Source organism: Halichoerus grypus, chromosome 6 (genome assembly GCF_964656455.1).
Source record: "Halichoerus grypus chromosome 6, mHalGry1.hap1.1, whole genome shotgun sequence".
NCBI classification, from domain to species: Eukaryota; Metazoa; Chordata; class Mammalia; order Carnivora; family Phocidae; genus Halichoerus; species Halichoerus grypus.
In genome coordinates, this window is record NC_135717.1 from 8,628,036 (window position 1) to 8,652,101 (window position 24,066).

General features: G+C 59.3%; 1 protein-coding gene across 1 annotated transcript; it reads right to left on the reverse strand.

Annotated features, from left to right (window-relative positions):
• Nucleotides 1–2,212: 2,212 nt before the first annotated feature.
• Nucleotides 2,213–24,034, reverse strand: LOC118523027 (uncharacterized). Its single transcript, XM_036072425.2, is given in 10 exon segments — nt 2,213–2,500; nt 3,305–3,425; nt 3,706–3,782; nt 4,262–4,481; nt 4,670–4,822; nt 20,031–20,110; nt 21,394–21,631; nt 21,875–22,064; nt 22,066–22,155; nt 22,157–24,034. Coding segments are annotated over 10 exon segments (1,383 nt in total). The 5' UTR covers nt 22,262–24,034; the 3' UTR covers nt 2,213–2,391.
• Nucleotides 24,035–24,066: the final 32 nt, after the last annotated feature.

The window sequence follows — 24,066 nt, forward strand, 5'->3', positions numbered from 1 at the left end:
GCTCCTTTCAACCACACCTGAGTCCACGTGAATGAGGTGAGCCTCATAATGAGGGGCTGGAAGTTGAGTTCCATCACCAATGGCCAGTGATTTCATCAATCGTGCCTACGTGAGGGAACCCCCACAAAGACCGTAGATGATGGGGTTCAGAGAGCTTTTGGGTTAGTGAACACGCTGGGAGGGTGGTGCACCCAGAGAGGGCATGCAAGCTCCACACCCTTCCCCCCTACCTCACCCTATGCATCTCTTCTAGTCGGCTGCTCCTGAGTTGTAACCCTTATAACCCGGTATGGTAAGTAAACTGTTTTCCTGAGTTCTGTGAGCCGTTCTAGCAAATCATCCAATCTGAGGATGGGGTCGTGGGAATCCCTGTGTTGTAGCTGAGCCGGACAGAAGTGTGGCCATCCTGGGCACCCAGGGCTTGTTACCGGGGTCTGAAGCGGGGGGCAGTCTTAGGGGGCCGAGCCCTTTATCTGTGGGGTCTGCACCTACTCCAGGTAGTGTCAGAATTGAATTAAATCCTAGCACGCCCAGTTCGTGTCCAGAGACCGGGAGAATTGGTTGGTGTCAGAAGTGCTGTGAGTAAAACAGATCCTAGTAATCCTGTGAGTCCATTCTTGGCCCTTCTCTGTCCTGCTCCGGTCCCAGGAGGCTGGTCACGGACCACACCCCCCAGAGCCCCCTGCCCTCTGGCTTCTGGTTCGGTGAGGTCATTTGGAGCCACCAGCATAAGGGGTATTTCTCCCCCCGCCCCCCCGCCCCAAAACCCCGCTCCCTCTGGTGGTTGCATCCTGCTGGGCAGACCCTCCCCCAGGACTCCTGCTCACTGGCTCTGGAAACACCTACTCCCTCCCGTGGGCCCCTCAGGTACAGGAGCGCTGGGTGGCCTGGGTCAGGGCCCTCTCCTGTTGGCTCCCTTAGCATGCTGACCACACCTTTGTAAACGTTCTCAATTGCCCTGCCAAACAGCTTGCCATCTGTTTCCTGCCAGGCCTGCCCCTACAGGGCATTGGTTTGTGCAGCGAGGACCTTAGTCACCCAGCTCAACCCCCGCTTTTTACATAGAGGGAAACTGAGGACCAGAGAGGGTAAGCGATGTGTCCAGAGTCACCCAGCCCCAGGGTTGGGGCTCCTGGCTGCTCCACCAAGGCTATGGAGAGGCCGAGGCTGACCTAGGCAGGGGGTGGGAGCCTGTTTGCCCCCCTCCCCTCCCTGCCCCTCCCAGCCCGGCTTCCCCATGATCATGTGAGCATTTCCTCCAGAGCAGGAACCGGATGTGTCTGCACCGGCTAGTAAACCAATTAGGGCCATTTGCACCTCCCAGAGAGAGGCACCTGGGCACCCAGCCAGCACCTTCCTTCCCTGCCCCCGGCCCCAGAGGCATGTGGCACAGGCTGCCCCCCAGCCTCCCTGCCATCCCTTACCCTATCCTCAAGCCACCCCAAACCTGCCCATCCACCAGCCCCTGGTGGCTTCCGGGCCTTTGCACATGCTGTTCCCCCCACCTGCGCACCCTTCCTGCGTCGCCTGGCACAGGCCTGCTCCTTCTCCAAGGCCACACCTGCCCAGAAAGCCTCTTCTGTAGCCTTGTCTGGATCTCTGGCACCTGCATTCCCTCCATTCCTTGAAATGCTGGTGTTCCTCTCCTCCCCCCTACAGCACGCGGCAGCTTGAGGGCAGGACCCTGCATGGGGCATCTCCCGCCCTGCGGAGCCTGGCCCAGAGTGGGGCTGATGATCACAAATGCTGGACACCCCAGAATTAGATTTGGGGCCAGGGTCAGCTTCACCTGCACGACCTGCCCCCCACGCCCAGAGTGAGCCTCAGGCTGGGTGTGAAGCTTGGAGGCTCTAAGCCCTCCAGCCAGAGGGGGGCCACAGGGAGGGCCAGCTGGAGAGGGGACCACAGGGAGGATGCTGGGGGGATGGACAGCCAGTGCTGGACACTCGCAGGACAGGATGTACACATCGACCTCACTGGTTTAGTGTAACCTCGGCCCAGTGAGGCCAGTGTAATCATCCTCGTGTTCCAGAGAGGGAGACTTGAGGCCAGAAGAGAGGCTTACCTGGACCCAGATGACTCAGCCAGCCTAGGACCCCAGGTCTCACCCCTGGTGCTATATCCTCCTGAGTACCTGCCCCTGCCCCAGGGAAGCTGGGGATAGGGGTTCAGGGAGACTGCTCAGGTGTACAACAACACAGATGTGCAGGGGGGTGCTGGGGACATTTATTTCTGACAAGGACAGGCACAATTTGGGGCTAAGGACACCCTTCCCCCACCCTCACTTGGAAGCACTCTCTTCCCCGGGGCTCCAGAAAAGGCAGGGTGTGCCCCCAGCCCAGGATCTGTAGCCTGGACCAGGGAGGAGGCTGAGGGGCAGATGAGGACCCTTCAGGAGTCCTCCACGGACCGAAGGCTGATCACGTGGTGAGTGTCGTATCTTCTCATGTACACTGACTGCTCAGGGCCCGAAATGGGAGTGCTCCCACGGGTGTCATAGCTTCAGGGGAGGGGAGAGAAGATGAACTTAGGGCCTGATCCAAGTCCCACAGCTTGGAGCTCTAGGCATAGGAGCATTGGGGAAACTGAGGCTTCACCGGCCAGGCTGGCTTAACCAAAGGGAACCGGGCTATTCCTCTAAACTTCACAAATTCAGCTGTGCCCCCCCAGCACCCCCACTCTCCTCTACTCCCTGCACCCCAGGATCTGCCCATCTCCCCTGATCCAAGTCCTCCACTGGCTCCCTCTGGCTCTCAGGACACAGCCCTTTTCCTCAGCTGGAAATCAAGACCCGGGCTTGCCTGGCTGCCAGAAATCCTCCCCCACCCCAGACACCCCCTCTCCCTCCCAGAACTGCTCTCCTCCCCTCCTCCCCCGATCCGACCCAGACGCCAGGCTTCCCCTTTCCTCGAGGAAGCCTTGCGGGCATCCACGGTTCACCAGGCCCCGGCATCCGAGCTCTGGATGAAGTTTTGAGGCAAAGCTCAGCTCTCGGACTAAAAGCAATTCTCCGCTACTTGGGTGTATCCCACTGGAGGGTCCGCTGTGAGCCCCCCACTCGCAATTCCGGCTGTTGCCGCCAGGGGGCGAGTGGTGCGCTCTCCGAGAGCGTGGGCACGCCCCTGCCACCACCGTCCCCTACCCGGGCAATACGCAGGCAGAGAGGGACAAAGAAGGAGGGGTTCATGCATGCACACACACCCCATGACCTGCTGTCTTCTGGGCAGGGAGGGGGAGGGGCATAAGAGGTGGTCCCGGTCAGAGACCCCACCCCTCCCAGGGGGCCCGGACCCTGTCCACTTACCAGGTGTAGATAAGCAGAGCAAGGAGGGCAGTGAGGAGGACAGCCAGCAGGACCGACAAAATGGCAATGATGACCACGGCGCCCGCGCTTTGGGGCCCTGGGGCAGCCTGCAGTGCCTCAGCTGAGGGTCGGGAGGGGGGTCCCCCAGGCAGGCAGAGAAGGGCGGGGAGGAGAGACCTGACCTGAGCAGGGGGACCTGGACCAGCCTCCAGACCAACCATCCCTCGCCCCAGCTGGGGGCCGCCACGCTGGGGGAGGGCACCTGCAGACAGCAGGGTGGTAATGGTGCCTCTGATGGGGGGGTGGCCCATTTCCCCCAGCCCAGCCCATCCTCGGGAGCCCCCCAGGCCCCGGGGTCCCCAGCCCCAGTGTTCGGCCTGCTCATTTGGCCGCTCCCATACCTTGCTGCAGGTGGGTCTCGCTGGACCACTCTGTCTCAGCCACAGGTCCCCTGTCCCTCATCACCAGGAACTTCACTCTGAGGAGGAGACCCGGGACTGGGGGTGAGGCCTCTGGCCCTGGCCCCTGTCAGTCTGACCCCTTGACTCCCAGTGCCTGGAGAGTGGGGGGGAAGGAGTGGAGACTGGGCCTAAAAGCCTGCCTTAGAACCCACCAGAAGGGGCTCTGATTCCAGCTGTGACATTTCCCAGCTGTGTAGCCTTGGGTGCATCTCTCAGCCTCTCTGGGCCTTAATGTCCCCATTTAGGAAATGTGCGTGGAACGGTCTAGATCCCCAGCACCCAACGTCAGTGAATCAAGCCCTGAGTGAGGGGAGATGGGGCTGCGGCACCCCGTGCCTGGAAGGGGAAACCACCTGCGGGGCCCAGAAGGCCCATGGGAGCAGAGGCCCAAGTGGGGGGCCCTCTGCTGGAGAAAGAAGGCAGAATTCCCCAAGGCCACCCTGCCCTGGGCTGGGAGCTGCCCCAGGCGCAGGTTGGGGCCCGGGGGGTAGCTCACCGGTAGGGGCCCGGGCCCGGCAGGGGGGCGTTGCAGCCCCGTTTGGCCGGGAAGCAGCCGGTATCATTGCCAACGCGGAGGACCCGGAGCTGGTTCCCAGGCTGGTTGCCCGGGTAGAGCGACCGGTGGGCCAGCAGCGTGAGGTAGTAGCCCCTCCGGGTGAAGTCAGCGGGGGCTGGGATGTCCTCCACCCTCCGTGGGGCAGTGAAGTTCGGGGTGGCTGAGGGTAGCCGCAGGGCAGATGGTGTGGGCTGCAGGGGCAGGCTCCTCCCCTCCCGCTGGGCCAGACAGCCCTCCTGCCCCATCCCCTGCACACCTGCCTTCCCTCCCCCCACACCGGCGGCTCCTCCCAGGCCTCCCGCCCATTTCACAGAGGGAACACCAAGGCCTGCGCCCCGCAGCACCCACCGTTGCTGTGGGCCACCACCAGCCAGATGGCGTCCAAGTCAGAGATGTTGAGGTGACTGAACTGGCCCGATGGCTGCTCCAGCGTGAAGGTAGACTGGGTGAGTGTCCCTGCCAGGGTGGGGCTTGCGAGCTGGGGCACATAGCCGATGCGCTCTGGGCAGGTGGGGGGCAGACAGAAGATGCTCAACAGGACAGCCAAGCCCCCACAGCCCAGTCTGAGGTAGGAGCCATGGTCCTGGAAGCCCCCATCTGAGGTGGGAGCCATGGTCCTGGAAGCCCCAGTCTGAGGGAGGAGTCATGGTCCTGGAAGCCCCCGTCTGAGGTGGGAGCCATGGTCCTGGAAGCCCCAGTCTGAGGGAGGAGTCATGGTCCTGGAAGCCCCAGTCTGAGGGAGGAGTCATGGTCCTGGAAGCCCCCGTCTGAGGTGGGAGCCATGGTCCTGGAAGCCCCAGTCTGAGGGAGGAGTCATGGTCCTGGAAGCCCCAGTCTGAGGGAGGAGTCATGGTCCTGGAAGCCCCAGTCTGAGGGAGGAGTCATGGTCCTGGAAGCCCCAGTCTGAGGTGGGAGCCATGGTCCTAGAAGCCCCAGTCTGAGGGAGGAGTCATGGTCCTGGAAGCCCCAGTCTGAGGGAGGAGTCATGGTCCTGGAAGCCCCCGTCTGAGGTGGGAGCCATGGTCCTGGAAGCCCCAGTCCGAGGGAGGAGTCATGGTCCTGGAAGCCCCAGTCTGAGGGAGGAGTCATGGTCCTGGAAGCCCCAGTCTAAGGGGGGAGGCACAGACTTGATTTGGGAGCCCCGATCTGAGGGAGGCATGGAGGCTTTTCCTGGAAGCTTCGGTCAGACATTAATCAGGAGGGCTCCTTAGCAACTCTGTGCCCATGGGACATGGGTGGGTAGCCCGAGTCCAGCCAATGCCCCCTGCCTTGCTAGCCTACTAGGGGTAAGCACTGTGGGAGGTCGGGAGGGAGATCCTGCCCCACCTGACACTGGGGTCCCTGCCACAGGCAGGGCCTGGGGAAGGCATGGAGGCACAGGAGGCCCCTCCCCCAGCAGTGGACACAGTTCTGGGGAAAGGGTCTTAGGCCTGGTCGGGGTGAGACTCAGATTTCGGGGAGCCTGAGCCTGAGCCTAAACCCTAGACTGGACTCGACAGAGCCCAGTGACCTTGAGCTCTGGCACTCTCTGGGCCTCAGTTTACCCACCTCTCAAGTCCCTCCAGCTCCACCCACATGGTCCAGGTTGGTTTGCTTGAGGAGAGGAATGAGTGGCTTGGGGGGATGGGGGGGAGACAAAGGAAGGTCTCCACCAAGACCCCAGGCCCAGACGTGCACCCCCCGGGAAATGTCCTGGCTTATCCTCTCTTCCCGGCCCAGGGCTGTGCCACCTCCCACCCTGCCCCAGGCACCTTCCCCTTCTGGATCTTGTCCCCCTCTCAGCCCCTCACAGCCTCACCTGGGGAAGGGCAGCCTGGGCCGCCATGCCAGAGATGGGGGTGGGGGCAGCACAGACTCAGGACTCAGCCTCTCTGTCCAGAAGGCTCCCCTGAGGGCAGTGCCCCTTCTCTCCCCGGCCCCCAGCACTGGAGGGTAGCAGAAAGGGGAGGCGGCCTTCCTGCCCGTCTCCAGAGCCCTCTCCCTCTCTCGGTTCTGTTCAGCATGATTCATTTCCATTTCATTCAGCTCCAAAGGTTCAGGGCTAGACCTCTCCTTCCTCAGAGCCCCCACTTCTGTCTCTGAGGCCCAGCAGGGACTCAGTGTCCGCTAGACGAGGGAGAAGGAGGGGAGCAGCCCAGATGGGGGGCTGGACCTCGAAGCGCCTCCAGTTTAAGAGCCCACAGTGACCTGCAGCCAGCGGGGAGAGCTTCGTTGGGGGCGTTGTTCTTTAAACCTCCCCTCAGGGACAGGGAGGAGGGGAAGGAGGGGCGGCCCTGGCAAGAATGGATGGGGGCTCAGGAGGCGTGGGGATGAGAACCCTAAAGAGAGGGAGGAAGCATTGCTCACTCTCCCGTCTTGGGGTGTGGGGACAGGTGTCTGTCTTGTGACCTCTCCGGTGGGCCATCTCCCCGGAGCCACCCAGGACCCAGTCCCCAGACTTGGGGCTTGGGAGGCAGCTTCACTCACCCCAGCCTGTCCCCCGCTGGAGGCCGGTCAGCAGCAGCCACAGCGTCAGCAGCCGATACCGACCCCCACTGGGCGCCATGGCCAGGCCGGGCGTCTGACTGTCTGTCTGTCCCAGGGTCTGTCCGCAGCGCCCCCGAGCCTCCGCTGACTGCCGGGGGGATTGAGGCGGCTGCTTCTAGCACCTCCTGCAGCTCCTCCCAGGTGCCCCCTCTTCCCAAACAACTGGTTGGACAGGTTTGGGGGCAGAATCTGCTGGCCCTATGGGTTTGGCATCCCAGGGAGGGGTCTGAAGAGAACAATCAGTAGCTGCCACCAGGACGAGCCCGGACCCTCCCACCCCTGACTCCAAGCTCCAGGTCCAGGTAGCCCCAGTGACAGTCCGGCCAACAGTCCCAACCTGGCACCTAGGGCTCCCCACAGTCCCCAGTGCTGAAGGGAGTTACCCTCCAGGGGCTTGACCAAGATCACCCAGCCAGCCAGGGCAGAGCCTCCGTGAGACGGTCACACCCAAAGGCAAGCTTGGGGGCACTCCCTGCAGCCTGGGCTCTGGAAGGGGGGGATCCCCAACATCGCCTTTCCTCCGCTCCTTATCCAGGTGACCCGTCCTCTCTTCTTCCTCCAGCTCTGGCTGCTGCCAGGACAGGGCAATTCTTCCTGAGTCAGAAGGGTCCCAGATGGGGTCTGGGGCCAGGAGTGGGGGTGGGGCTGGTGCCGAGCATGTACTGACCACCTTTCACCTAGATTGGAGCAGAGGCCCCTCATGGAGCACCCCCTGCCCCAAGCACCAGCCCCCCTCAAGCCCAGCCTCTGCCCCTGGCCAGAGCCACCCTCCTAAAACCCAAACTCCTTTGGGGAGTACTTTAAAAAACATTTATTTATTTATTTATTTATCCCCCCCACCAAGATTTATTTACTTATTTGAGACAGAGAGAGAGCACGAGTGGGAGGGGCAGAGGGAGAGGGAGAGAGAGAATCCCAGGCAGACTCCACGCTGAGCACAGAGCCCAATGCGGGGCTCGATCTCATGACCCCAAGATCACGACCTGAGCCAAAACCAAGAGTCAGATACCTAACAGATTACGGCACCCAGGTGCCCCTAAAACACATTTTTGAAACAATTATAAATATTCTTGGGCGCCTGGGTGGCTCAGTCGTTAAGCGTCTGCCTTCGGCTCAGGTCATGATCCCAGGGTCCTGGGATCGAGTCCCACATCGGGCTCCCTGCTCGGCAGGAAGCCTGCTTCTCCCTCTCCCACTCCACCTGCTTGTGTTCCTGCTCTCGCTATCTCTCTCTCTGTCAAATAAATAAATAAAATCTTAAAAAAAAAAAATATTCTCTAGTTACTATAATGCATTTACATGCTATTTGATTGCCAGCCCACATACACTTGTTTTTTTCCCCCAAAAGTACTTAAACGGTGCCAATTATATATTACAGTGAACTTCAAAAGGGGTGAATACTCCTACCAACTATGTAATTGCCTGGTAGATTTTTTGTGACCGACTACTCGGACATGCTAACAGAGCGTTTCCGATTTTTCAAGATTTGAAATCACTGTATTTCCATTCATGATTGACTCAGCTCCAAGGGAACTGGGCGCTGAAACCAGAGCAAAAGCTCAGGAAAGGCGGATGAGGTCAGGGTGAGTCTGGGTGAGCGTGGGGGGAGGCTCAGCCAAAGGGCCACCCAGACGACCTCTTTAAGGCTCTCGATGCTCGGCACCTCTGCGCCTTGGCTTAGGCCAGTCTCTTCCCCAAGGGCCCTGCTACCCAGCGCCCTTCAGTCCTAGCTACCCCAGGGATCGGCACTGCCAGAAATGCGCTCTGGATGGCCCTGGCGCCTCCCCTAAATGCTCACTGGGCACCTGGCCCGCATCTCTGTCTTCCGATCGCCGCAAGGTCACACGCTGTTACCTCAAGTGCATCCCTGCACACACCTGTGCTCTGCTCCAGCTGACAGCTCCGTGAAGCGGGCGCTGGCCCTCCTATACTCGCGGGGTGCACGGAGGGGAGAAGAGGAGTGGGGGGCCAACCTGAGAGTCTGGGAGGGGCAGAGGGACCCAGCCCTTGGAGGGCTTTCTTTAACTCCCCAGCTTCTTATTTTTTTAAACATTTTTTTAAACATTTTTTTAAAGATTTTATTTATTTATTTATTTGACAGAGAGAGCGAGCACAAGTAGGCAGAGCGGCAGGCAGAGGGAGAGGGAGATAGATGCAGGCTTCCCGCGGAGCAGGGAGCCCCATGCGGGGCTCGATCCCAGGACCCTGGGATCATGACCTGAGCCAAAGTCAGACACTTAATGACTGAGCCACCCAGGTGCCCTCTTTCTAGCTCTTAAAAGGTGTTGAGATTCAAATGAATAAATAAAATCTTAAAAAAAAAAATTAAAAAAGGGGGAGCCTGATGGCTCAGATGGTTAAGCGTCTGCCTTTGGCTCAGGTCATGATCCCAGGGTCCTGGGATCGAGCCCCGCATTGGGCTCCCTGCTTGGAGGGGAGCCTGCTACTCCCTCTCCCACTCCCCCCGCTTGTGTTCCCTCTCTTGCTGTCTCTCTCTCTGTCAAATAAATAAAATCTTTAAAAAAAAATAATAAATAAACCAATGTATGTGGCAAAGAATCGGAAGCATCTGCCCAGCAGAAGGGAGCTGGGCCGTTTTTGTACACCACAGACATAGGCAATTCTCATTGACCCCTCTCAGCTTAACCCTGGACAAGCTCCCATATGTACCAGGGGTGTCCACAGCCCACTCGGGGTACCACTGGCTCAGTTTGTCCTGCCAAGCACAGGTATGAGGGCTCCTTCCCAGACTCCCAGGCCTCCAGGAGTCCTCCCTAGTCCTGCAAGATTCATCCTGGGGCTGTCGCAGGTGACAGCATGGAAGCCAGGCAGCAAGCACAGGCTCAGCCAGGCTGGGGGATGCTCTCTCCCACGTTCCCAGACAGGAGCCTGGTCATCGAGCTGAGGGCCAGCCCCCACTCGGGCACAACTGGACGTCACCAGAGTCAGCAGCTCCCAGCTGTGCCACGATGTAGGCACAATGATGACAGCAACAAGAAGGACCAGGGCAGACCCAAGGCCAGAGACGCCACCTCCGCCCACGGCCATTTTCCTACCCTGGGTCCGTGCTGGGACTTTGGCACAAGCTCAGGAGGGGAGAGAGGCCACACAAAGCGACCAACATCGGACCCACAGCCCGAGAGAGTGGACACCAGGAACCAGAGTTGCTAGGATTCAGAAAACAAAGAAGTCTGACGTATCCTACACCTCGAAGCGCACATTCATGCCTGATTCGTGTGCGTGTGCGTGTGCGTGTGCGTGTGTGTGTGTGTGTGTTCAGGTCAGCTTCTCGACTTTCTGATTCATTTCTTGGATCAATCTGTATGGGCGTCAGTATCAGGCCATTTCAGCCACAGTAAACTTACCCCACGTTCTACTCGACCACAGTATAAATGATTTCCCCTGAATATACTGACGGCTCTATCGTTATTTGATGAATGTGTCTTTTCTTCATTAACAGTAACTCCCCCACTGTGTCCCCAGCGCTGAGGCACAAATTCAGCTAATATGGACCCCTCCCTGCTCTGTGTATCTGGCCAGTTGGCCCGTGGGTACCATCTTGTTTTATAGCATCGGGCTGACAACTACCATGTTGTGGCCTCACCTCAGGGTAGAGCCCAGCTTCTCTGCTGTGTCCCCTCTTCCTGGTCCAGATGTCCCCAGCCCCAGTGAGTCCCAGTGTGAAGGGTGTTGGCCCAGAATGCCCAGAGGGATGGGGTGGGGTCATGCCAAGCCCTAGGGGATAGTCTGTTCCCAAGGACCTACCTTGCCTTGTACCTTTGGGGTGACTCATGGGACGGGGTGGGGCTTCCACCCACCCCTGAACACAGAGCAGCCAGCTAAAGGCTCCCAAAGGCCCACCCAGCTCCATTCACCAAACAAGGCCCCAGCTCCATGGCAACCATCACACCCTGTCCCGTGGAGGTGCACAGGGAGAAGCACTAGCCCTTCCAGGGGCAGCCAGGCTCTTCACCCCCGCCCCCCCAGCAGAGCCATGTCCCAGATTTGCAGTCTGGGGCTTTCTCGTGTAGAGAGGGGAAGTGCAGTTTACCCAGTCCCTTCCCCCTGCACCAGCGTGGCCTTGGGGCCGCTCACCAAACCCCGACAGAGACCTGTCGGTGCCAATATCAAGGGGAAAAGACCCCAGAGTTCATGGACCCCACCCTGGTCCTGAATCTTTCTACTGCATGGTGGTCCAGCCCCTCCCAGGTCTGCTTGAACACCCCCCAAGACAGGCAGCTCACCACCTACCTGGTCTAGTTAAAGCATCACACACCTGGAATCATAAACCAGAAAGCTCTTTCAGTAGGGGAATGCCGCCTTTGAGTGAAATCTCACAATTCTGGGGCCAAGAGGCAAGCGACCCCGGCTCATCCCTGACCCACCTAAGCCTGGGGACAAGTCCTCCCTGCTCTGGGCCTACATGACCCCACCTGGACACAGGGCAGCTGGAGGTCAGAAGACTGGGGCCTTTTTAGTTGCTACGTTCAGTGTAGCTGCCCCACTGTTTATTGAGGGGCGACTATGTGCCAGCACCACTGTGGGCAGAAGCTCGAGAGGCAAAGTGGGGGCCAGGAAAAAGGTGGGCATTTTATCCACTCATCCTTCCAATAGGCCATCAGAGAGGCCAGCAGCTCTGCCTGCAGAGGACCTCACTCGGAAGAGGCACCCGGAGATGTCTGATGACCCGAGCCCACTCTCATCCCCCAACCCCTCCTGCCCATCCCCCCACCTGCACGCCATGACACCCCCTGCCCGGCGGGCTCTCCCACTGCCCCGGCCCCATGGAGTTGGGGCTCAGACAAGGACAGGGTTCCAGGCACAGGGATCGGAGGGCAAGGCTGAGCCTGGGGGTTCCATGAAACACTCGTGGGGGCTTTGAGCCACCTCCACTGGGGAGCAGGGGGAGCAGAGGGAGCAGGGCTGGAGACCAGGAGGGAGAGGCCAGGATGACTAATGAGGCATTCCCCTCTGTCCCTCAGGGAGAGAAGTCAGGGAGAAGAATGGTTGTCAAGGGCAACACATTCTTTCCCGTGGGTAACTCTAGCCTGTGTCACCCACAGGGAGTGGGGTTTCGGGGCGGCCACGACTGGAGTGTCTGAGCCACAGAGCTTGGAGGTCTTCACTCGTTTTGTGGAGGAGAAACTGAGGCCAGGGCAGGGCTTCCTAGTGGGGGTCCCCCAGCAAATAAGGCAGAAAGGAGAACCCCGGGCTCCTGTCTTGCACTGGGGTCTCTGCCTCAGGAGTCAGGGGCATCCAGTCTGGGACCAGTGTGGGGGATGGAAGGAGAGGGACAGGACATAGCTATAGAGGCTTCTAGTTTATGTGGGTGGGGGGGAAGGCCACCCAGAAAGCTGGGCCAGGGACGGTGAGCAGGTGGACCCCAGCCTACACCCAAGTCCATTCTGAAGTCTTCAGCCTGCTCAGTGGGCCCCCAGGCCCTGTCCTACCTCCAAGCCTCTGCGCACAAAAGCTTCTGCCCTCAGCTCGCCTGTTGGCTCCAGTTAAATGACCTCCCACCCTGACCCCGGCTCCGTGCCCTCCACCTCCGTGAATGTTCTCGCCAACTGTGCTATATGGTGGGTGGATCAGTCCTCTCGGGAGGCCATAGCTCGATGTTGCAGACCGGGGTGCTCAAACAAGGCTCGGGGCGCCTGCCATTCTTGATCTGGGGGCTGTGAGGTCAAGCCCCACGTTGGGCCCGGAGCTTACTTAAACAGCGAGTATCTGTTTTCTCACTCCGGAAGCCCAAGATCCAGTGGGCAGGGTTGGTTTCTTCGGAGACCTCTCTCCTTGGCGTGCACTCGGCTGCCCAGTGGTGGCCTGATCCCACGGTCTCTCCTCTGCGCTCATCCCTGGTGACCGTGTCCTCATCTTTTATCAAGACGCTAGTTGGACTGGATGACGTTCCACTCTAAAGGCCTCACTTAATTCCCTCTTTAACTTAATTCCCCCTTTAGAGACCCTGTCTCCAAATACAGTTGCATTCTGAGGCACTAGGAGTTAGAACTTCCATAGAATTTTCCACAATTTGGTCTATCACAGTGGGTGGGCCTCCCCTGTGTGTGGGACACTCCCTAAGGACAGGGACTGGATCTGAGCCCTCGGTATGGCCTGGAGGGTCTCCAGGCTGGGTCCCCGGGTCCGTTGTCCTGCCCAGAAGTGGGTACCCCCCAGGAACTACCCACTCTGCTCCCACACCTCTCCCCCCTCTCCCTTCCAGGGAGCGAGCAGATGGGGTAGGCAGACTGCAGAGTGAGGAGTGAGGTGTGACAAGTCCAAGGGCTGGACCCTGGAGAGGCCCTTGCGCTCCCCCACATTGGCCCTGGGGGCCCTACTAGAAGGCCGACAGTCACAGAGCCCCGCAAAGCTCTGAAGAGCCCCCAGCATTTAATGACATTCTTTCATTACAGTGAATATAAAGCACACTCCCCAGCTGCCTGGGGCCCGGCCACCTTCCTAGAGTGATAAATGGCTCCCGTTCAGACGGTCTAGCTCCTGCCACTGCCTTCTTATGTCTGGGACACTGCCTTTCTGCTCTGTGTCCTCCCAGAGCCAGCCCTGGAGAATCACAGAAATGCGTCCCTCCTCCACAAGGACTCAGTCAGCCCCTCACCCACACCCAGGCACGCCAGCATGGCCCAGGCTCCCATGCAGCCAGGGTGCCCACCAGTCATGCACCCACCCCAGACAAAGGAGTGGGTGCCGAGGCTAGCCCTTCCAGCCAGGGCAGTGGCCACCATGCCCAGCTTCCAGACGCGACCAGCCCAGAAGCTCCCATGGTAGGACTCCAAGGAATGCAGTTTGTTCTGCACTGGGATTCCCAGTGTGATCTCCAACCCCGGCTCTCTCAGGGTTTCCAGGAGCTTCCTAATCTCTTCCAGAACATTCCTTCCCCACTGAGCTAAGGTTGGTTCCTGCTCTTTGTGGCTGAGAATACACTGGGGGTGGGGGGGCTTCCCGGGCTCTGTGGAGATGGTTTCCTGGGTGGGTGAAAGAGACCCCACTTTTCCTACCACTGGAATGTAGTTCTACCCAGTTAAAAATGATTAAGAAGTGATTCATCCAAATGAGAGGAGGAGCGAGTGATGGAACCCATGACAGGCAAATAAATGTCAGGACTTCTGTTTTCTTTTCCCCCCAAATTTTGACAGTCATAGTGTCTCTCAGGATGACTGAAATGTTCTGAAGTTGGTTCTGATTTGCAACTCTGTGAATATGCTAGAAATCAGCAAACTGAACAGTTTAAGTAGGTACCCCGCATCGTACTTGAATTATATCTCAATGAAGCTGGTATTTTTTTAAAAGAATGCAGGGCCGCCTGGGTGGCTCAGTCCTTAAGTGTCTGCCTTTGGCTCAGGTCATGATCCCAGGGTCCTGGGATCGAGCCCCACATCGGGCTCCCTGCTCAGCGGGGAGCCTGCTTCTCCCTCTCCCACTCCCCCTGCTCGTGTTCCCTCCCTCGCTGTCTCGCTCTCTGTCAAATAAATAAATAAATAAAATCTTTAAAAAAAGAAAGAGAATGCAAAGATGAATTTGCCTTTTATAAAGCAGTCAGTCAACAAAAGTCCATTAAACACCTGCCGGGGAACCTGGCACTGTGCCAGCTCTAGGGGCACCATGGTGAGCAAATCAGACACAGAGTCCCTGTCCTCCTGGAGTTTCCAGTCCAGTGGGAAAGATGCAAAACTCACCCTTTTAAATGTCTAATTACAAAAGGGAAAACGTGCAGAGAAGGGAAAGAACGGGGATCCAAGAGAGCTGAAGGGACAGGAAGGACTTTCCTGAAGAAGAGACACAGGAGCTGAGGAAGCTCCTGAGCTGAGGAGCGAAGTGGAGAAGTGTTTTACACTGAGGGGGGAAGGCAAGTGCAAAGGCCCTGTGGCAGGAGGGCTAACCAGGCACCTGTGTGGCTGGAATACAGAGAGCAAGGGATGGATCGATGGGCCTTGAAACTGAGATGGCAAATCTAGATTCTGGTCTCGCAGCAGGAAGTCTCTGCAAGCAGTGAGCAAAGGTGGACACCATCAGGTTCCTAATCTGGTCCTTCTGGATACCGGGAGGAGGATAGGTTTGGGGGTCAGGAACACTGATGTGGAAAGACCAGCTAGAGATGGGGTGGCTGGCTGGGGATTGCAGGGATGACGGTCAGGAACACGTGGTTCAGAGGCAAAGAGGAACAAAGTGAACCCAGACGGTGAGAGGGAGCGGTGGTGCCCCCCCTCCCCCCGCCCCTGGTTTCACCTGCTGTCATCCTGATTCCTTTGATTTTTGGTCTGATGAGTCATCTGTGAGTCATCACCCCCACAATCACTGCTGTTTTTTCCTTTTTCAACAATGAACTTGTTTTTAGCCACTGAGCCATTATATTACAGGCCAATGGATTTGGAGGCCCTTCTCCAAATACGGTTCTGGGGAAAATTTAAAAGGCTATTTAATAACAGGTTCACCATAACATGGCTGTCACTACACACTCTGCTCAAGGCTGTCATGGGCTGGCCTGAGCAGGGTGGGGTGCAGCTCGTGACCCTCCGGAGCATGACTGTGGGGCAGAATGCCCTGTCTTGGCTCCCCGGGGGCCCAGTGGGGTGGTGCCCGTGCTGGGCCACGACCAATCCTGCTGCCCCTTCTCCACGTGGATTCTGTGACACCCTGGCATGGCTGCCACCACAGCCCTGGGCCAGAACACCCACCATCCACAGGGCTCCCAGGATGGCCTCCCGCTGACCCGGGGTAGGCTTCCATCCTTGTAAAATATTAACTTGTTAACGTCCTTCTGAACTCACCCATTTGCTAAGATGGAATCCCCAGAAGCCCCTTTTCTGGGGGTCTGCTCTGAGGCAGGCTGGGGATAGAACCACTTGCAGGACATAAAGCACCTCCATTTTGCAGTCACAGTCACCCCCCACCCCCATCAGAAACCCAAGCATGGCCTCTGCTGGAGCATCTCCTTCATCTATGAAGTGCCCGTTCCTCAGGCCACCTCCTGAATATTCTGGAACCCACCTCCTCCTCTCCAGCTCCCTTTGTCTGCCCTCGTTCAGGCCTGGTTCCATGTGCCTGGAAGACCAGGCCAGTCCCCCTCATCCTGGCCTCCCAACCCCTCGTCCCTGCTGCCAGCCCCTGAGCAGCATCCATGCCCCCGCAGGGTGAGACCGTTTACCCCTGGCCTCCCCAACTCTCTCACTCTCTCTTCCTTCCTCCTTCCCCCGCTACTTAACTCATTTCCATGTGCCCCTCAGGACTCATCTCAGAAGTCACCCTTGGGAAGCCCCCTTGACCTGCAGGTGGGGTCACTTTCTTCCCCTGGGCAATGCTTTACCCACTGTGCTGCAATGTCTGTCTGGAGCCTGTCTTCATCGTCAAGGCTCAGATGGCCGGATGGGGTGAGAACAGCTCCTCCCAGGGCTCCGGGGTGCTGTTCAGATGCAAGGAGCAGCCCTGGGCACACATGGGACATCGCTGGGGCTGTGTCTAGGATCAGTATAAGCCACAAGAAGGCCCTGGGCCACATAAAAGCCTGGGGTAATTCCTGCTCCTGCCTGATGTCCAGCCCTGGGCTGATTCATTCATGTTTTCACTCAGCAAACACCAGGGAAAGCCTCTTCCTCCTCACCATACCCCACCCCCGGGCAGGCCCCAAGCTGGGTGTCTGGGCCTAGAGGTCCTACTCCCTGTGGTGTTGGAGCCAGGCCTGGACAGGACAGTGGGAGGCGGGCTCTGCTGGACATAGCTGGTGAGGGTGGGGGGCACTTTTACCCTTCTCCGATTCCAAGAGGCCAAGACGGTCCTCAGTTCCATAGCAGCAGAATTTCAAAAGTGGCTGCCCAAAGGGGCTGGCCGATGTCACCCAGGACCCTGGAGCCAGAGCTCTTGACTACATTTGAATCTGCTTCTGCCTGCACCTGGAGGAGGTCTTGTGGCTGGTGGGGGTGCAGGTAGGATGGGGGATAAACCACTAGGGACCAGGGGTTCATGGGTTTTGACAGCAAAACCTCCCTGAAGTGTTCGCCTGGGAGGGAGCACTGCTCACGCCACAGAAGCTGCATTGGTGGTTGGTTGGCCTCTTGGCCCTGAGACGCAAGGGTGGGTTTCCCTGGGGCTCATTAGGCGATGGGGCACCCCCAAAGTGCAGTTAGGGCTACCAGTCAAAGGGACAGGCTCAGGGCGGTCCCTGGTGCAGACGCTCCTCTCCCCAACCAGAGCGGGCGCCCTCCAGCGGAGCCTGCATGCTGGGACCCGCGGTCAGGCCGGAGAAGCCAGGAGCGGCGCGGCACCAGTGGACAGAGCGCGAGGACAAGTCGCGGAGCCTCAGTTTCTCCAGCTGGAAACCGGTGGTGGTTGTGCAGTTTGGACGGCACACAGTAGGCCCTCAAGCGGGAGCGTGACTGCTTATCCCTCTGGCTTGGTCGAGATGAGGCCTGGGGCCCCGACCTCCGGGGACCCCACTGAGTGGCCGCCGCCCCCAGCCCACAACGCCCGGCTGCTCTGTGAACAGGAGTGCGCGTGCGCGGGGCCGGACGGCTGCGGCGCATCGGCGCCCCCGTGTGGCCACAGCAGGAACCACCGGCCTTGTGAGCAGCCGGTGATGGGGGGCTCCCGGCCTCAGAGAGCCCGTTGGGGTGATCATCTAAGGAGCGCGAACCCGAGAGCACGTGACAGTCTGAAGGCGTGACAGCCCTAACAGTAACAGATCACATCTGGACACGTGGTCAGCTCAGGTCCAGAGTGGTGAGTGAGTTCCCCAAGATCAGGACTGGCTCGGCCTGAGGCCCTATGTCTAGCACTGTCAGCAGCATACAGCAGGTGTTTAATAAATGTGTAGTGGGAACGAGTAAGCCATCTGTGTGTGCAGTGGGGCTGGAAGTGGTCAGATGGTCACGATGTGCGTCTACACTCTGACCTTCTGGCCACCCTCAGGAAGGGCCCGTCTCCGAAGTCCCCAGCCACTGGAAGGTGGGGCAGAGAGACAGAGGGAGGCTCAGGCCCCATACAAACCGTGATGGGCCCGGTCCAGTCCCCTGCACAGGGCAGAGCAAGGCTCCCTGCACCCCTCTCCCGGAGCCTGGAAGCTTCTGGTCAGGGCGGCCTCTGCCCATCACCTCTAGTCTCTCCCGCAAGAGGCCAGGCAGAACAGAGGTGGGGATGGAAGTGGGAGCTGCATGCTAGCCTGACCCTGACCCTCCCTGGGGAGGGCAGAACAGGAAGGGCAAAGTCAGGGCTGCTGGTGGTGGTGATGTGCGAAACGAAGGCAGAAGAAAAATTATTAAATTTCCTTACTACTTAACAACCACTGACAAGTCCTTGAAACAAGCAGAGTGACATTCCTCTAGGGACTCAGCTGCCTGGATGTTGACACTTTACTAAGGGCAAAAGGCAATCTTAGCTTGACCCCCAGAACCCTGTAAGTCTACTTAACGCAGAAAAATTCCTTTGGAAACTTCCTTTATCTCTAAACCCCCAAGATACATGTTGGCAGTCATCCCCCAAGCATATGATGCACTGATATACATCTGAAGGGTCTCGTGACACTTTTTACTAGACAGTAATAAATGACTCTTTCCTAACAATAGCTAGCCCCCTCAGGATCCTGGAAACCTTGCTTCCAAAATTCCTTAGAAACTTACGCTATCCCTAACCCCCTCCCAACTTGGAAGTATAGATGTAATGGGCCACTCCTCACCACCCCAGAGCAGCTCTTTCTGCCCACGGGTCCTGTCCCTGTGCTTTAATAAAACCACCTTTTTGCACCAAAGACGTCTCAAGAGTTCCTTCTCGGCAGTGGGCTACGAACACTGACATCTTTCCTCTATCAGTGGGACTGCGGGCAGGGTGGGGAAGTGCGATGCGGGAGGGGCGTGTGGGCGCAGGGGCTGGGAATGAGCCCCAGGTCCTTGCCCCCCACTCCCTGTGGCCACGCCCCAGCCACGTGGGCCAGGCTAGGGGCTGAGGCTGGGGAGGGGGTCCAGGCCAGGCTCACAGCCCACGGGCAGGGTGGGGGCCTCGCTGGGTGGGATGTGGTGGGTCATGTAGCGCTTCCCCATGAAGGAGCCAATCCGCAGCTGCTCCGGGGCCTCCTCGGGCCACCACAGGCTGGAGCTGGATGGGGAGAGGAGGCAGCACTAGGTCCCTGCTGGGTGGAGCCCACTGCCAAGCCAGGGCCTCCTCCCGCAGCCTCTCCCTTTCCTTCCTTCTAGAACCAGCTGCTGGCCCACCTCCTCCAGGTGGTTGTCCTGACTACCCTGGTATCAGTTCTCTGAAGTGACTGAGGGCTGGCTGGCGAGAAAACAAGGCCCAGCAGGAGAAAGGCCGGGGCCAAGGACACACTGAAGGGCAGGGCAGAGCGAGGTGGCCCCTTTTCTGAACCTGTCTTCAGAGGAGCTGCTGGGCCACCTCCCTGCCCTCCAGGTGAGAGAGACTTGGGACCGATATTCCCCGAACATCCCTAGAAGGGGCACCGCCAACTCAAAACCGCAAGGTTCGAGGAGGGCTTCCAGGTGCCGGGGCCAGGGAGAGGGAAGGGGCTCTGCGGGGTGGGAGAGAGGCCCGTGGGGCCGTCAGCACTCACAAGCGTGCGGTGGACGCTGCCAGGAAGGCCAAGAGCAGGAGGCCGGCCAGAGAGCAGAGGATGGAGGTGATGATGATCATGTCACCACTGCGCCGCCCTGGCCACGTGTCGATGGAGGCTGGCGCCTTCCCTGCACACAGCCGCTGCTCAGAGGCTGCCCCTGGACCCCAGGGCAGTCACGTCCCCACCCAGGCACACACTCAAGGCCTGACAGCCTCCTGAGTCCACCCACCTGTTCATCTCAGCCGGGCATCTGGGCCCTGCCCGCCTGTATCACCCACGGCTCCAGCCCCTTGGTCTCACCTTCTAGGCTGTTCCTGCCAATGTGCCCCCCCACCGCCCTGCCCACGACTGGGCTGGGACCTGGGCAGCCGAGGGGTGACCAACATTGGGCATGGACAGAGCCGTGTGTCTGCCCATGAGGCTGACCCGGTGCCCCACCTCCCCAGCACGAGCTTCTGTTTGGGGGAGGGGCTGGACTTGGACACAGTGCCTCCAGGCCCCCAGTCTCATGGCAGCAGGGGGAGAGAACGGCTGAGCATGACCATTTGGCAGAGGGGTGACGAGTCCACAGGGGCAGACTGGAGCCGGAGCGCCCCCCTCCCCCAGGGCTACCTTGGTGGAGAGCAATGGGGTCGGACCACCTGGTCTCGGCCAGAGGTGAGCCCCTGGCGTCCATCAGGAGGAACTTCACTCTGCAGGGAGGAGAAGGGGGGACTGAGCCTCAGCTGCCCTGGGCAGGGCGCCCACAGCGGCCAAGCTCCAGGCAGTTCTGGGCCAGGCTCTTCTGGGGCACATCGGGACCAGCCGTGGCCTGGTCCCCCTCTGGGGTCCCTCTGAGACCGCACTGACCACAGTGACCTCTGCCATCAGTCCCAGTGCATCTGAGCCGTTGCTCTCCAGACACCCCATCTGGTTTAGGGGACCCCAGTCACTAAATGTCACATACACAGTGCCTCAGGGTGGCTCAGCGGGTCAGATGGAGCTGGGAGCCCCAAGCCTCCCAGAGAAAACGGCTGGCCAAGTGGCGTCTAGGAAGCCATAGAAGGCCCCCCGCTAGGCTCGGGCACCCTAAGCAAAGGGCCAGGGAGGGAGGAGTGTGGTCAGGGCGCACTCAGAGCCTGGGGTCCCAGGGAGGGGTTGGGCTGAGCACTGAGGGCACCAGAGGCTGCGCAGGGAGGTTGTATCTTTGTGCCAGGTGGGGAGCCCTGGAAGGTGTCTGAGCATGGAGGGACCCAGGCAGGCTGGCACCAAGGAGAGCCAGCTCTGGTGGCTGCTAGGGATGGGGGCAGGAGGTAAGAGGAGGCCGAGCCAGGAAGTGGGCATGGGGTAGGTGGGAGGGTGGTCCTATCAGGGCAGGGGCCGCGCAGGGGCAGAGGGAGGCTGTGGATGGAAGCACCGGTCCAGCCCACACCATGCCCCACCTTCCCTGCACCCCGTGCTGGTTCTCTCGGCCGGACTTGGACTCCCTGAGGACCCCTGGGCCTGGCTCTTCTGGGGCACATCGGGACCAGACCCCATCTGGACACCTGCTCTCCCACTCTGGCTCCCTCCGTGACCCTGACAAGCCCATGGTGCCCTGCGCCTCAGCTTCTTCACCGGAGAAAGTGGGTGGTGATCTTATTTCCTGCTTCCCTGCCTCATACCCACTGCTTGGGCCCGGACTCAGCCTGGGGCTTAGATTCCTGCCAGATCTACCCATGGACTAGTGGCTGCAGCCCAGCACCCCCCACCCCCCAACTCTGGGCCTGAGACCCCACCAGCCCTGTGGTGCCCACTTCTTCCTCATGGGCAGGCCTCCCGGAAAGGCCACATTCTGCCTGCCCCCCAACTGGGATGAGTGCTGCTCCTTGACCCCACAGAGGCATAAACCAAAGCTTGTGAAGGGGAAGGGTGTGGGGAGAGGGCAGCTCTCTAACCCGAGACCCCTTCTCCCCCAGCACAGCCCCTGTCCCAGGGTCCAGGTGGAGTGACCCACCTGTAAGGTCCAGGGCTGGGGAGGGGGCTGTTGCAGTAGGGCGGCTGGTGGAGGTCAGCACGGCAGCCGGGGTCACTGCCAACCCGCAGCAGGGGGACGTCCCTGCTGCCACCCTTGGGGTCCTCACAGGGCAGCTGGTCCAGGGATAGGGGCAGCGTCATATAGTGGCCATCAGTCAGCAGCCGTGGGAAGGCTGGGATCTCAGCTCGTGTCTGCGGGTTCTGGAAGTCCCTGGAGGCTGCAGGAGAAAGGGACAGACAGATGGGGCTAGAGGGCCTAGCCCCTTGCTGGGTCTAAGGCTCCCCGCCCGCCCCTCCCCGCCCCCCACGCCTGGCCCCTCCACGCCTCAAGGGCCCAGAAGCTCCCTCCAGGCACAAACCAGGTTACTTTGTCACCCTCTCAGAGCCCGTCAGGACAAAGCCCAACGCCTGGTGCACCACTGGGCAGCTCTCCTCAGCCCCAGACCCGCACCGTGACACACCATTGCTGAAGGCCACCACCAGCCAGATGGTGTTGGCAACGCTGGCATGCCCGTCCAGGACACAGCGAGGCTGCTCCAGGGAGAACGTGGTGGCTGTGACCTTTCCTTCCAGGTCCCAGGCTGTTATCTGCGGCGTGTAGGGGATCAGCTCTGTGGCCACGGAGATAGGCATGAGGGTCCTGGGACCTGCTCCCCGCCCCCCCGTTGGAGGTGGGGGGCTGCCAGGATCCAATCACCCCAGCAGGTATCCCAGCCCCTTGGGTCCAGCCGGGTGAATTCATCCCAGGACCCCCACTCACCCAGGCTCATACAGGATGGGGGCCAGACCAGCGCCCCCACGAGGAGGAGCAGGACCGATGGGCCAGGCTGCCTCTGGGGGAGCCCCATGATGGCTACCCGAGCTCAGCTTTCTTCCACATCCGCAGCCTGGGGCTGATCTGGCTACCTCCTGCCACACCCCCGCCCCAGCACCTTGAGCCTGGAGGAGCCAGTTAGTCAGGCTGAGAGGCTGGCCAAGGCCTGGAAAGACCTGAAAATGTAAATGCACCCCACCCTCTCCCACCAGCCTGGCCTACCCTGAGGGGGTTGGGCTGGGCTATAGGGTGGGGCAGGCCAGTGCCAGGCCCCAGTGCAGGACTGAAGGGGATGCCACCAGATCCCCAGATGCCAGCCAGGCCACCAGAGTCCCATGTCTGAATTGGGGCCCCAGCTAGCCTCCCTGCCCTGGAGAGGACCCAGTCTCTGGAAACATGGGCTTAGGGCCACATGCCTGGGATTCCTGCACCCCAGGTGCCAGGAGCCTCCCTCTGGCCTTCCATCTCCACCCAGAGAGTGGGAGCAGGATGCAGAGGCCCCAGCCCACCTGTCCTGCTCCAGCCCCAGGACAGCCCCCCGGTCCTACTGCCATCTCAGCGCCCTGCCCTCCCTCCACAAGGCCACATTCTTGTCTAACAGGAGTCTGGAATCAGAGAAAGGACCTTTGACAGCTGACAAGCCTCCCACTTACTTTACTCCTTTTGGTTCTGTTTTTTTGTTAAAATATAATTTTAAAAAGATAATTCACATAAAATTCATCCTTTTAAAATGTACAGCACAGTGGGTTTTCACAAGGTTGTGCAAACATCACCACTAAGTTCAGAACATGTGCATCACCCCGAGAGGACACGCTGTACCCATGATAAGTCACTCCCCATTCCCCGCTCCCCCGGCAACCGTGTACTCTCAGCCTCCGCGGACTTCCCTGTACTGAACATTTCACATCGACAGAACCACACCAGTGGCGAGCTGGGGCTGGCTTCTTTCACTTAGCGTTCTGTTGTCCAGGTTCATCCATGATGTAGCGTGTGGCTGGCCTCGCTCCAGAACTTTCCCTCCACTGTATGGAGACCGGGCATTTTGTTTCCTGGCCCCTCAGCGGACAGTTGGGCTGTTCCCACTTTTTGGCTGTTATGAATAATGTTGCCACGAGTGTTCACGTACAAGTTTTGTGTGGACCTGTTTTCTGTTCTTGGATACATGCCTAGGGGTGGAATCGCTGAGTCACAGGGTAACTACTTTTTTTTAAGATTTTATTTTTAAGCAATCTCTACACCCAACATAGGGCTCGAACTCAAGAGTCAGTCACATGCTCTATTGACTGAGTCAGCCAGGCGCCCCCAAAACCCCAAACTTTTCGGTGGAAAAAAAATGCTTTAATATATAATATACTCATCTTTACACCAACACATAAAACAGAATTTAATTTTTTTTTCTTATGGAGAAAAAGGGCTTATGGAGGCAAAAGTACCCCTGGCCCACTCAGGATGTGGCCACTGTCCCTGTAGTCCCGGGCCACAGTCACTGCCCCCAGACAGATGGCAGGCTGGGGTATTTGATCCTCCTAAGAGGGTTGAGAAGAATTAGAACTTCGAGGATGGGGTCAGACCAGCCCTGGCCCCATTCCAGGCCCAGCTCTACTGCGAGCCTGGGACCCTGGGCCAGTCACTGCATCCTTGAACCTGTTCCCTCATCCAGAACCTGGAAGCCAGCACCACCCGCCACGGCAAGCAGCGTCTTACTCGGGGAGTAAATGGGACGGCGGGCCTGGCAGAGTCGCTGGACCGCACTTGGCGAGGAGAACTGGAGCGGGAATGGGGCAGCAGCCCAGGTCAGGGGGCGGGCTCCCGGGCCTCACCGCAGCTTGGTCATTGGGG